The sequence below is a fragment of the Budorcas taxicolor genome, chromosome 1 (genome assembly GCF_023091745.1).
Source record: "Budorcas taxicolor isolate Tak-1 chromosome 1, Takin1.1, whole genome shotgun sequence".
NCBI classification, from domain to species: domain Eukaryota; kingdom Metazoa; phylum Chordata; class Mammalia; order Artiodactyla; family Bovidae; genus Budorcas; species Budorcas taxicolor.
In genome coordinates, this window is record NC_068910.1 from 210,947,871 (window position 1) to 210,962,445 (window position 14,575).

Consider the following 14,575-nt stretch of genomic DNA (forward strand, 5'->3'; position numbering starts at 1 on the left):
AGTCATACTTGCTTAATATAAACATATTAGATATAACTGATTTGATATAAACAAATATTGCTGTAACTCTGAGGTTGCACACCCACCTGCCAGATTCACCTGCTACCAGTTTTTGTATGCCCACAGTCTTAAGGATGTGTTTTACTTTTCTAAATGGTTGGGGGTGGGGGGTGGAAATCAAAATACTTTTTCCTGACTTGAAAATGATATGAAATTTAAATTTCAGTGTTCATAAATAAAGTTTTATTGAAAGGACCCTCGTTTGTTCTTTTAAGTATTAACTATGACTGCTTTTTAAGTCACCACTTCAGAGTGGTCATGGCAGACTGGAGGGCCAGACTGTAGGACTCAGAAAGTCTGCAATATTTAGTATCTGGCCCTTTGCAGAAAAAAATTTGTCACCTCTCTATATAATCAACATATTAATATGTTAGTATTAATGTCTTATTATAACAATATATGACAAAACAGTGGCTTCCCTGGTGGCTCAGATGGTAAAGCATCTGCCTGCAATGCCGGTGACCCGGGTTCGATCCCTGGGTTGGGAAGATCTGGAGAAGGAAATGGCAACCCACTCCAGCACTCTTGCCTGGAGAATCCCACGGATGGAGGAGCCTGGTAGGCTACAGTCCATGGGGTCGCAAAGAGTCAGACACGACTGAGCGACTTCACTTCACTTCACTTCATGACAAAACAGTATAACACTAGAAGAACTATTAATATAATAGATGCATTAATAGATTAATATTAATAGAATATATATAAATATATATAACCCCCAAAGAGAGCTTCCCAGGTGGTGCTAGTGGTAAAGAACCCGCCTGCCAGTGCAGGAGATGAAAGAGACATGGGTGCGATCCCTGGGTTGGGAAGATCCCCTGAGCAACGGCATGGCAATCCACTCCAGTATTCTTGCCTGGGGAATCCCATGGACAGAGGAGCCTGGCAGGGCTACAGTCTGTAGGGTCACAAAGAGTCAGACACGACTGAAGAGACTTAGCATGTGCGTATACATAATATGATACTGTCATGTAATAACATTTTAATATGTTATACATAATATTTAGGTTGAATCCTAGAAATTTGCCATTTCTATAGGCCTGCAATAGTTAAAAATAGGCAGTTTCCTATTATTGAAGCTAATGCATGCCATAGTAGTGGCTGGAGTGGATGTCCATGAACCACCAATCTCTTTCTCTTCCACATCTACCTTCAGACTAGTTCTACATTTTTAGAAACAGTACAGCCTCGATTTCACATGCTTTTCTCTAATATGCATCACTTGATTGTTAACAGGAATGGCCACAGGGCCTTGACTTACCTACTCCATTTTAATACATGTTGAAGTTTTACCAGCAATGGCAAAGCTTGGTCTATAAAACTCATTTTGTTAGGATTATGCATTTACCCTTTCACAGACAGGCTTTGGCAGTCTTTCATTGCATCCTTCTGCCTTTCTCTTAATCACAGGCTGCCCTTGGGAACTTTTTTTGGGGGCGGGGGGTGGTGGTTTGGGTGCCAGGACAGGTTTCCTGTATCCTATAGATCAGTTTCCCAGCAGTGGCACTGTTGACATTGGGGGCCAGCTCTATGGGGTGATGTGGGCCTGTCCTGTGCAGGCCTGTTCTGTGCGTGGTAGCATGTTTGGCAGTATCCTTGGCCTGTGCCCACCAGATGTCTGTAGTGCCCTCACTCCCCCCACTGGGACAACCAACAAGGTCCTGACCTTCCAAATGCCCTGGGGGTAGGGGTGAGGCTGGGGGGGGGAGGGGGGGCAAAAGTGCTCTTCCGATGGGACAACATTCCTACTGTCGAGGTAGGATGGTGTCCTCGGGGAGTTTCTGTTCCTCAGAATTATTCATTAAATGACCAGGCCAGGACTGTAGTCTTTATGTCAGCAAACCCAAAAGGCAGCAACAAAGCAGAGGAGAAGCAAGAACTGAATGTTTAAAATTTGTAAGTTCTCAAATCAACATACAAAATAACTCCAGGCTCAAGATGGCATGTGGCCTGGGTCCTTTTGTGTTTAGGCCCACAGAGAAACCTGACAGAGCCAAAAGCTTGCTCTGAAAGGAAAGCTACCGGGGTGGATTAATCTGTTTTTGGACAGCTTCGGCTGTTGATCAACTTCCTCATATTTCAAGCCTATTATTCCAGCAGGGAGAGCTAGTGTTCTCGTTCTCTCTCTCTTCCCCCTCCCACCTTCCTCTTAATGCACTCTCTAACTTTGGGGTGCCTGTGATAAGGGGATGTACTCCTCATCAGAGAGGTAATTAAAGTTTATAGAAACAACCAAAGTCTGCAGCAAATCTCTCCACTAATGAGGAAACCAGGAGTCTGACTTTCAAACAAACAGTCCTGTTAATCTTTTCAAAGCGAGTCAGACATGTGGGCAGGGACAAAGCTGTAAACTGACAGCGGCTCTAGGGCCGCCCTTCCACGGACACTCTCTCGCTCGTCCTGAAGCCAGGCCGCACCCCATTCCACAGGGTTTGTCCCTGCCCGCTGGGGCCATCTGTGAGCAAGCCCTGTGTCACTTGTTTGTGTTCGCACAGAGAGCCGTGACATGCTTGAGAGTTAACAGGAAGCTTTACTCCATTTTTCCAGTTAGATTTCTATAGTCAGGGAGAAGCATTAGGCAAACACAATCAATTTGTTGTCATATGATGCAATACTCCGGACACAAATAAATGACTCCACCCATGATTCCTCTTGCTTCATTTGCCCTGAGACAAAAAGGTGAATCCACTGGAAAATGAATGAAAGGTCACCCTGTTTCACGACGGTGTCTGGACATGCTCTGCCAGTCTGTTCCAACTACTATGTGGTAACCTGGTGATGGCTGCAAGTTACCGGAATCCCGAGTGAGCCCGTGATTTGTCACGGACATAAGTAATGGAATGATGTTACGGTCTCAGCTGTCAGGGGAAAACAGTTCTTTCACTTGTGGGCAGAATGTCTGAAAGATCTTAGATGCTGCTTGCGATTCTTCTGCCCACAGAGTACCAGTGTCACACTATGAAAGACCATCCAACTTGCCAGTTTATCCTTTACAACACACATTGTGATGATGAAACTTCGGCCCATGAGTTAGGCTCACATTCAAATGACCTATTCAAATACTTGTTCTCATTTTTATGTCCAGCCTGACACCCCCTACCCAAGCAAGCCCCACCAGTCATGGACAGTTCACTGTGCCCCCGGCCTTAACTCATTTGTCCTTTCAGCTGGCCTGGTGCTCCCTTATTCAAGAGCAGTGTGGGCAGAAGTGGGGGCCCCTGACTATCACAGGGAGCTTTTAAAAGAGAAGGATATCTGGGGATTAGGCGGTATAGGTATTTTAGTTGGAAATGTTGCCCCATCGATGGGGCTAAATATTTGCCATGACAGCTAAAAGTCTTCCTTCTGCAGCTTGACGTGGATGAAAGCCGCCCTATGCCGGGCCCCTCCCACTGCCCCCAAAGGATTAAACAGCCTGAGCAGATAATGGCTGCCTTAAAAGGATCTTTCGCATGACTCAGATTAATGCTTGCTGTCTGTCGCCCAGGTTGGCAGCTAAACATTATTTAAAAAGAAAAGAAAAAAACCTCCAGATGACAACTCTTTGCAGACAAGTTGTGGAGTCTGTCTGCAAAGCAAAGAAAGATACAGAGTGCAGGTCCCTCCTGCAGAAGGAAGCTCAGGTGAGGCTGGGGCGCTCCAAGCTAGCTGGGGGCAGGGTTCAAGGAAAGTGGGCTGCGAACTATGACAGGCTCTCAAAGCATTGATGGGTAGACCTATGACTGATTCTTGATGTATGATAGAAAACCCACAAAGTTTGGTAAAGCAATTACCCTTCAATTAAAAAAATGAAGTGACAAAAGTAAGAATAAACAGAAAAAGAAAAAAAATAAAACTTCACTTGATTAGGCATTTTAAAAAAAGCAAAAGCAGCCTCTTCTAAGTATCCCAACCTCTTCCTGCCTCCAGGCGGGAGATGACACTCTTCAGGCCTGGACTCCGGGCTCCATTTCTCAAAGGGAGATCTGCCAACTTGAAGAGCAGCCTCCCATGCTGTTCTCTGCTGCCACTGGTGAAAGCGCCCCTGGAATTCTCCTGGGTCCACCCTCCAAGACAGCAGCAGGGTTAGGCTTGAGTGCCGAAATGGGACCTGGCTTTTATCTCCTTCACACCCTGGGGCTGTAAAAATGCCCTTCCATGACTCCCTGGCTAATTGAAGTCCAGGCTATTCAGAAGTATAACTGTGAGACGGGACAGGGGAGGGCACATGTTAACTCATTCCTATTAAAAAAAAAAAGAAGTCACCCTCCCCTCTGAACTGGTCAGCAGAGCAGCTGGCCCCAAGGGATAAGGTGCTGGAGATCCTGGGTGCTGACCAAGTCAGAAGACTTGTGATATACGTTCCAAGGGACAGGACCTGCAGCAGGGACACTTCCAAGGAAAAGAGTCATTGCTTCACATGTAGGCCATAGCCAGCAGGCAGAATAGTGCCTCCAAGAAAAAGAAACAATAAAAGACCGACAGCCCCAAAGGAACAGAGCTGCTGTAGTAACAAGCTGAGTGGACTTCATGATTCCTACCCCAGTCCCTTAACTCCTGGGCCCAGCAGGTGCCATGAAATTCTTGGCACCAGTGGCCAAAAATAATGTGGAAACTGGGCAAGTAAGTTGGCTTCCCTATTTCACTATCACGCCCAAGAACAAGTGAAGACAGTTCTCAACCGGGGGACGGTGTCGGCCCTCGGGACATCTGGCAGCATCTGGTCAGTTTTGGTTGTCATGACTGGGGCGGGGGGTACTGCTGGCATCTGGAGGCCAGAGACACTGATGAAGGCCCGATGTCGCACAGCACTGCCCCCCACAACGGAGAAGAATTATCCGGCCCCAAGGGTCAGCAGTGCTGCTGTTGAGACCTGGAGAGGTATTCTGTGAAGCTCTGAGAAGAAGCTAAAGCATTTGGTGGAAACTTCAGGTAATCACAGTTGTCCGCAGAACACAACATCCCACAGTACTTGAAAATGACAGATGTGACGCCTTTGCCCCTTTGCCCGCCCCCTTAATCTGATATAATCTGATCCCAGGAATTGAAAAGCAAGAACCGCCGCCCTCCCCCCAACACACAAGGAGTGTGTTCGCAGGCCTCCTAAAGCTGAAGTTCTCTGAAGTGTTTTCACAGTTTGGTCCAGCTCCAATTTCAAAGCCCCAAACAGGGAGTTGCTTCTTTTTGCTTTCAACAAAGGAATTTTTCTCTGTAACTCCAGTTTCCCTGCCCACGAGCAAAGGTGAGTGCCAAGCCCAAAGGTCCCATAGGTTAAATGACTAATATTTAATGAGCTCGTATTAACAACAATTATGCCAGCCAGGACACCTGAGCTCTCCAGGCTGTTCCTCTGGCCTGGTGTGAGCAGCTCTTAGTTGGAAGTGTCCCACTGGGGTAGGTCTGCATCCCTTTGCACATGTGCCCCAGCACGCCATTCACGTGACCCGTGCGAGCTCGCCACCGCGACATGGAGCATCCCATCTGAACTCCAGAAGCTGATTACTTCGGCCTTTTCTATTACTGATCATTCAGCTCCCACCCTTGCTTGCCAAATAAAGGTGAGCACCCCAAAAGGCCCAAGGAATCTACTTTTTCCAAGCTGCTTCTACCTCCATATCCATAATCTCTGCCTCTGAATGTCAAGGAAAATGAGTGCATGGGTGTGAGACTTAAGAGACAGACAGCGTTGTCTTTAATTGCATTGTGTCCAGTTAAAAATGACTGCCCCCTCCCCTGCCTTCATGCATCTTGTCTGGCCTCCAGAAACTTCCACAGCAGCCAGACTTCAAAGAGTATATTTTAAGCATCTTACTTGAAAGTCGACTGGAAAGCTCGGCTGAGAGGGTTGTCATGCCGCTGGCCCGCCCAGGCGAGATGGGTGTGGCTGGGTGGACAGAGGGAGAGGCGATGGATCCTAGGTACTGGTAGGACTGATCGTAGGACCACGGTGGGGACGGCTGGATCTGCCTCGTATCTGCAGAGAATCGGGGAGGTCAGTGATGCATGGAAGGGGGCAGGATTTGAAAAACGAACGCATTTAGTAAAAAAAAAAAACAAACAGCTATCTTTGTTGAACTCTTAGACATGTTTGTGGCCTACTTACCAGTGTTTAGTAAGCTTCCTTAAGTCCCAAGTAATTGCTTTTGTGATGATACTGCCCCCCCCCCCCCAAAGTGATACTGATACATAATTTATGTTTAACTCTTGAAGATTTTCTTCTGCTAATTATTCCTTCAAAGGTTTTATGTAACCTCACCAGCCCAGGTGGCTCAGTAGTAAAGAATCTGCCTGCCAGTGCTGGAGATGCAGGAGACGTGGGTTCCATCTCTGGGTCAGGAAGATCCTCTGGAGGAGGGCATGGCAACCCACTCCAGTATTCTTGCCTGGAGAATCCCACAGACAGAGCAGCCTGGCGGGCTACAGTCCACAGGGTCATGAAGAGTCGAACACGACTGAGTAACTGAGCACACACACACAACGATGAGAGGAGCTGGTTACGCTTTCCAGGTGGAAGTGTTAATATTCAAACTGTTGACCTGCTGTACACACTGACTGCCCAGGTTTACCAATAATTACAGTCATCATCAGGTCGTCACCCGTCTCTATACTCAGTAAGCAGAAAAGAATGCAAGGATTTGGGTCTTTTTTTGGCACCTTGGACAAGACTATTCCATGGCTGTTTAATGTTTTCTGTACAGGTGATCTCTGTCCCAGGGATAATTGATAAGAAAGTCTGGCTGAGAAACTGGCAGCAAGGCCTGATCACTGCTTCACAAACCCGGCAGTGCAGAGCTGGTTCTGTCATCCCAGACTAACAGAGATGTCTTGTATTTTTTGTTGTTGTTGTTAAGACCTCAAGTTTGCAACTTTTAAAGAGCAGAAGGTTGAGCAAGTATTTTATAGACTGCCATTAAAAGAGGCCTTCCTGGGATAGAGAAGAGACAAAAATCTGACTTCAGAAGGTTTAGGTAAAAAGGATTTTGTAAATTTGACTCCAGAAGTCATAGACATCTTGGTTTTCAAAAGCATCATACTGTTTGCAGATGAAAAGGAGGAAGAAAAAAAAAATCCTTTCTATTCTTAGATCAACTGTGTAAGAAAATTAAAAAACTGACCACTGTCCCACCATGGGAGAGCTTTACATTTCTGTCTTAGGATCAAACATTAGTTTTCTCTTTGTGTCGCACCTTCTTGGTGGACAAAGGTGACAGCAAACAACACTGCCTCCCAGGGGTCTTCACAGCCGCGCATTCAGGGTGCTGGGAGTAAATACAGAAAGAGCAAAGTTCCTGAGGGAAAGGCCAGCTGCTAAACTCTGTGTGCGTCGTCACATAAAGAAATGATTACTCCTCATTAAACAGTGTCTGCTTCTGCTCCCTCACTTGCTGAGGGGGCAGAATGCTGGGGCTTTTCACTTGCAGCGGTTAACTTTTCCCTCGTCTTTAATGCCTTTGAAACCGTCACAGTGGAGGACAGAATGAGGCACTGGGGGACTCGAGTCTACCTTCTTATCCTTACTCTTCTCCTGACAGTCCTTGCCCTGGTTCCTCTCATACTGATCGACTTCTTTCTTTTCTTTGACGTCACTGGCCTAGAATGAATCTGATCAGTTCTTGTGAGGTGGATGAAGCTAGAGCCTGTTACACAGAGTGAAGAAAGTCAGAGGCGTTGTATTAATAACGCGTATATATGGGATCCAGAAAAATGGCAGTGATGAACCCTATTTGTAGGGTAGGAATAGAGACACAGAGAACGGATCTGTGGACACAGAGAATGGATCTGTGGACACAGTGGGGGAAGGAGAGGGTGGGATGGACTGAGAAAGTAGCGTTGAAACGTGTCCATCACCACGTGTAAAACACACAGCCAGTGTGAAGTTGGTGTGCAACACAAGGAGCTGAGCCGAGTGCTCTGTAACAACCGAGTGGAGTGTGATGGGGCGGAGGGGGACTGATCCACGTTGTCTTATGGCAGAAACCAATACAACGCTGTAAGGCGATGATCCTCCGATTAAAATTAAAAAAAAAAAAATCCTGACCTTTTAATTTTGAACGTTGAAACACCTGGGGAAATAATTTAGAATCTTTGAAACCTAATGTTAAAGAAAGGTCTTTATTTCCATTTGAATTTGAGAGAATCGGAGGGGAGGGGATGGCAAGGAATAAAGTACTGGTCCACTCCAGGCTCAGTGGAAAATAAGTGCTCAACCACAGTCGAAGATCCTGCATAATCTTAGAGCAAACAGTGCTTGCAGTAATTGAAAACAAATAGCAACAGCAGATTGTTTGATATTCCCATATTGCTACAAGGATTTTGCTTCAAGTGAAAATAAAAATTATACCCTCAGATATTTTCTATTAAGCCATGTGTATGTCCTGGATATATACGTATTTACTAAGTGAATATATATGGTACTCAAATATTTTAATCATTTAAAAAGCAAACAAAAGAGGTTTTATAATTGTCATAAAGCCCTCTGGGTGTGAATTGCGGTACAGTAATTCATGCCCTGTTGTGTAGACAGCCCAGCACCCCTAACCCCACGTCTAAAACCACAGTAAGCATAAAGTATTATGCCATGATTCATGCTCTGTCATGTTTTACTGTAGTGAAAAAGTTGTGCTAGGCTTTTCTAAACTCATAATTAAACCATGCAAACGTTGCATAATGTTTCACAGCCTTTTAAAAATATGCTTTGGTAAAATAATCTTTATGATTAAAGTCCAGGTTCTGTGATTTTTTTTTTTTTAACACAGGGTTTCAAATTCAACATCTTCTGAGTTCACACCACAACTCAGCCTTTCAGTGCTGGGAGTGGGGTGGGAGTGGGGAATGGATGGGCAGTACCAGAAGCCCCTGATCAGTTTTCATATCTGCGACCACAGTGAACTGTGTTCGACTTCATTGGCAGTGGTGGGCCAGAAGGTGGTGATGGCGAGCTTCTCATGTCGGGAGTTTTACGTGTTTTCTTCTAAATGTTACATGGACTAGGAATGAAAACAAAATGAAAGGCCAATAATATGGTTTATGGTGAGTTTACCATTGAGTTAACATTCTTGCCGTGATGGGGCCAACATGAATACACGAAGACAAGTATGGAAATGACAGTGCTCTGGGCACCTGAGCACTGGGCTGGAGGCAGGAGAAGTGGCCTCTAGCCTGTCTGTGTGATGGCCCTGGATCACATGCTTACACTTTCTTATTCTCATCTCTGAAAGGAGATGATCGCTAAGCCCCTTCCAATGGTGACAGTGCAGGATCTTAATTCAAACAGGCCCCAAACAGTACCTCCCTGGAGCTTCCTAGGTACTGCCAATGGTAAAGAACCCACCTGCCAATGCAGGAGACACAAGAGACGCAGGTTTGATTCCTGGCTGGGGAAGATCCCCTGGAGGAGGGCATGGCAACCCACTGTAGAATTCTGCCTGGAGAATCCCATGGACAGGAGGCTGGTGGGCCACAGTCCATAGGGTCGCAAAGAGTTGGACATGACTGAAATGACTTAGCATGCTGTCTGCTTGTGTGTAAATCAGAGTTAGGGAAGAATAAGGTGGGCATGTGAGGTGAAGAACAGTGCTTGTAATAATAAATATGTGTATTCCAGGAAGGGGAAGTGGGATGGGGGTAAGATGGTTATAGAGAAAAGAAAGTCATAGGCTGAGGAAGAGAACCACTGTCTGCCAATCTTCAGAGAGGTGCTGCTTGTTCTCAAAGGGAATGCCTTTGATAGGTCAATCCACCAAAATGAACAAGTTTTTTGAAACTTACTATTAATACACGTGTTAATTTGTGAGTAAGACCAGTTATGTAACTGCCCCATTGGAACTTAGAGTCTGATATTAGTGAAGGTCCCAGACCTGTATGATGCCTAGAGAGTCTCTTTCTTATTGTATTAATCATCATGCTGAGTTACTTCATTCATTCACTCTTAGGTTCATGACATTCCTCACTTCCTCATTCATTCATGTCGCCAGTGAACATTTTTGCTTGATTACGGCCACTGTTTCTATTGACATATTTTCAGTTTCATTGAAGAAGACAGCATGCAAAAACAGATGGCTAAGGTAAGCAAGGAAGAAATTCTAAGATGCAAAAGGAAGTTCCAGAAATGAAAAACACTGTAACAGAAATGAGAAATACCTTTGATGGGCTCTTCGACAGCCTGGACATGAGTGAGAAAAGAATTTCAATGAAATTGAAAATATGTCAATAGAAACTTCTCAAACTATCAGGAAAGTGAAAGTGTGAAAGTCGCTCAGTCCTGTCCGACTCTTTGCAACCCCTAAGCCAGGACACTGGAGTGGGTAGCCTTTCCCTTCTCCAGGGGATCTTCCCAACCCAGGGATTGAACCCAGTTCTCCCGCATTGCAGGTGGATTCTTTACCAACTAAGCCACAAGGGAAGCCCTATTTACCAAACTATAAGGTAAAGATAAAAAAGAAAAACAGAAGCAAAAATCAGAATATCCACAAACTTTGGGAAAATTTTCAAATATGTGCAATATATGTGTAATAGAAATATCAGAAGGAAAATGAGAAGAAAGCAGAGTGGAAGGGATATTTGTGAACCTGCCAGAATTAATGACACCCACCAAACCACAGATCCAGGTAACACAGAGAACACCAATTAAGCAAAATAAATACCAAGTAATTTACATCTAGGCATATATTGAAACTACAAAAAAAAAAAAAAAAAAAAAAAGACAAAGAGAAAATCTTGAAAGAAACCAAAAAGGAAATGTGGGTGGGAGCACCTTACCCAGGGTTGAACATTGGTAAGAATTACTTCAGACTTTGCTCCAGAAATGATGCAAGCAAAAATAGTGTGTTGTAAATAAAATGTTGAAAGAAAAAAGCTACCAACCTAGAATTCTATATTCAACAAAATTTCCTTCAAAAATGAAGGAGAAATAAAGCCATCCTCTGACAAACAAAAACTGAGCTAATTTATCTAGCAGAACTGCCTTGCAGATAATGTTAAAAAAAAAAAAAAACTCTTCAGGGAAAAGGAAAATAATATCAGAAACTTGGATCTACATAAAGAATGGAAGAATAAATGAAGATGAAGTCTCACTTTTCGTATTCTTAACTGATCTAAGGATAGCTGTTTAAAGTGATAATAGTAACGTGTCAGGTGGTTGTAAGATGCGGGTAAGTGACATGAATTACAGAAGTGGGAAGGAAGAAGTGGTCTTGTGTTATTTGATGGTGACTTACATTCACTACACATGTATTTTTCAGACTCCAGGACAATCACTAAAAACATTTTTAAAGTGTAACTGATACACCAAAAGCAGAGATAAAATGGAATGGAATCATATAAAATGCTCAGTTAAAGCCAGAGAAGGCCTAAAAAGAGGCCAAAAAAAAAAAAAAAAAAAGAACAGGTGCAACAAATATAAAACAATTACAAACATGGTCCATGTTAATTCAATGATACCAAATGATACCAGTGAGCCCTTTAAATATGAACGGTCTAATGCATGTGTCAACTGAAGGAGATTGTCAGAGCAGATTAAAAACAAAACTATGTGTTGTCTATAAGGAAACTAAATATAAAGCCTCAGACTGAAAGTAAAGGGATAGGGAAAAGACTGGGCTACTACTAATCAAAGCCAGAGCATCTGTATTCATTTTTTATAAAATTGACCTCAGAAGAAGGAAAATTTCAAGAGATAAAGAGGAGAATTGCATGAAAAAGTTATATACTGAATCACTTTTCTCTACAGCAGAAATTAACACAACGTTGTAAATCAACTATAATTCCATAAAATAAAGGGGAGTTACATGATGAAAAAATGTTATGTCTAAGAAAACATAAGAATCCTTAGTATGTGTGTGCCTAACAACAGAATGTCCAAAGACATGAGATTCAAACTGATAAGACTACAGCAAGAAAGAGAAAAAGACACAGTTACAGCCGAAATCCTCACAGCCCTCTTTCAGTAACTGATAGATCAAGCAGGCAGAAAGTTGGGGTACAGTTGATGCAGAGTGCTATCGATCAACATCTTTTGAAAACTCCATCTGACAGTAGCAGAATACACATTCTTTTCACGCTCACAGGGAACGTGCCCCACAAGATATACCATAAAACACACCTTAAACAAATAGAAAAGAATGGAAATCATAGAGGGTCCACTCTCAGGCCACAAAGATTTAAACTAAAATGTCAGTGACAGGAAGACAGCTAGAAAATCCCCCAAATACTTGGAGTTTCAACAACACACTTCTAAATAACCCACGGGTCAAATAAGTCTCAAGAGAAATATTTTGAACTAAATGAAAATCCAACATCACAATTTGTGATGCAGCGAAAGCAGTGCTTAGAGGGAAATTTATTGCATTTTAATGCATTTATTAGAAAAGAAGAATGATTCAGAACCAATAAGCTTCCACCTTAGGAAACTAGAGAAGATTTTTGAAGAGTTTAAACCTGGAGGCTGTCATACACAGCGAAGTGCATGTGTTAGAAAGAGAAAAACAAATATCAGATGTTAACGCATATATGTTGGAGATGGCCATGGCACCCCACTCCAGTACTCTTGCCAGGAAAATCCCATGGATGGAGGAGCCTGGGGGGCTGCAGTCCATGGGGTCGCGAAGAGTCGGACATGACTGAGCGACTTCACTTTCCCTTTTCACTTTCATGCATTGGAGAAGGAAGTGGCAACCCACTCCAGTGTTCTTGCCTTGAGAATCCCAGGGACGGGAGAGCCTGGTGGGCTGCCATGTATGAGGTCGCACAGAGTCGGACACGACTGAAGCGACTTAGCAGCAGCAGCAGCGGCAACGTATATATGTGGAATCTAGAAAAATGGTATAGATGATCTTACTTGCAAACCAGAAAGAGAGACAGAGATGTAGAGAACAACTGTATGGACACCAAAGGGGGACAGGGGGCTGGCTGGGATGAACTGGGAGATTGGGGTTGGCATATATATACTGTGTATATAGACACTATTGACACTGTGTATAAAATAGCTGATGGGAACCTACGGTAGGGAACTGTAATCTGTGCCCTGTGTGACCTAAAGGGGGAAGTTTAGTTCCGTTCAGTCGCTCAGTCGTGTCCGACTCTGCGACCCCATGGACTACAGCACGCCAGGCCTCCCTGTCCATCACCAGCTCCCAGAGTTTACTCAAACTCATGTCCATCGAGTCAGTGATGCCATCCAACCATCTCATCCTCTGTCATCCCCTTCTCCCCCTGCCTTTGATTTTTCCCAGCATCAGGGTCTCTTCCAATGAGTCAGCTCTTCCCATCAGGTGGTCAAAGTATTGGAGCTTCAGCTTCAGCATCAGTCCTTCCAATGAATATTCAGGACGGATTTCCTTTAGGATAGACTGCTTTGATGTCCTTGCAGTCAGATGGGAAGGGGAGTGGGGGATTTAAGTATAGCTGATTCACTTTACTCAACAGTAGAAACTGACAGCACTGTAAAGCAGCTATACTCCAATTAAAAATAAAACTCTTATTCTCTGTGAAGAAGAAGAAGGAAAAAAAAAAAGTCCTACTTTGTCCTCATGTTCCTGGAGGGCCACAGGAGAGGATGGCCAGAGATGCCTCCTGGGTCTCTGAACACTCAGTCTGTCTATGGGCACCCTCAAAACCTGGCTTTCCAATGGGCCAGGAGAAAGTTGATTGAGGCCCTGTTGCTGGTTAGAGTTAGAAGGCCCTTTCCTTGGCTATCTTGCTGGCCTCTTTAAAGACGTGATCTTTCAGTCACCTTTCAGAGCCACTTAAAAACAAAGACCAGACAGTTGTGTACATGCCAGGGCCCCAGTGTCTATTTTTAAAAGAGCCAAGCCAACGTGGTGAACATATAAACCCTCAGGGCGGCGCCGGGTTTTTCCCTAGAGGATCTCCCCACCACCGCCGCACCCCCTTTTCAGCTTGGGAGGCAGAAGGGCAGTTCCCAGGGTGCCCTCCAAGTTCACCTCAGCCACGGGCAGCTGGTGTAATGCCCTTCTGGGTGCCTCAGCACACACAACAGGATGTGACTCAGGACTCAGAGATGTGAGTCAGTTTCCAGGGCGATGTGTCAGGGCGAGCCCCGGTGATGGCTCACTGGCATTCTCCCTGTCTGGGACCCTTGGATGGTAGATGCAGGCTCTCCTGGGAACAAAAGGGGGCACTCCCAGAGGCTCCAGTGCCACCCTCAGAGCCAGGTCAGGCTCTGCTACGAAAGAGGCATTTCCTGAAATGTCCAGCCATCCATCTGAAGCCCTGTTTCATCTGGTCTCTACAGTGCAGGTGGCACAGCAGGCAGGCATAGCGGCCCCTACACGTGCGCCCAGGCGGAGACACCGATCGGCCTGGCGCTGCTATCAGTGAAAGGCCCTGGTAACATGAATCGGTCCCCACCAGCTCTGGGTGCTGGAATAAGAAGCTACGGAACAGCTCCAAGGATCTGCCCACCATTTATTTGCCCCCTCTGGCCACAGACTCCTTGGTTAGTCATGTACAGCTCGTAGCATCCTTGGTTCCAGCAATCACTTGGAAGGGACACATGTGGCCCCAAGCGGGGGCAGAG

At 44.9% G+C, this 14,575-nt stretch overlaps 1 protein-coding gene across 3 annotated transcripts in view; it reads right to left on the reverse strand.

Annotated features, from left to right (window-relative positions):
- Nucleotides 1-14,575, reverse strand: part of RUNX1 (RUNX family transcription factor 1) — a 267,232-nt gene that overhangs the window by 1,210 nt on the left and 251,447 nt on the right. For all 3 annotated transcript variants that reach the window (XM_052660383.1, XM_052660305.1, XM_052660462.1), the window contains one exon: nt 5,852-6,013. In XM_052660383.1, coding sequence (XP_052516343.1) covers nt 5,852-6,013 — 162 coding nt within the window. The remainder of the gene's footprint in view (nt 1-5,851; nt 6,014-14,575) is intronic.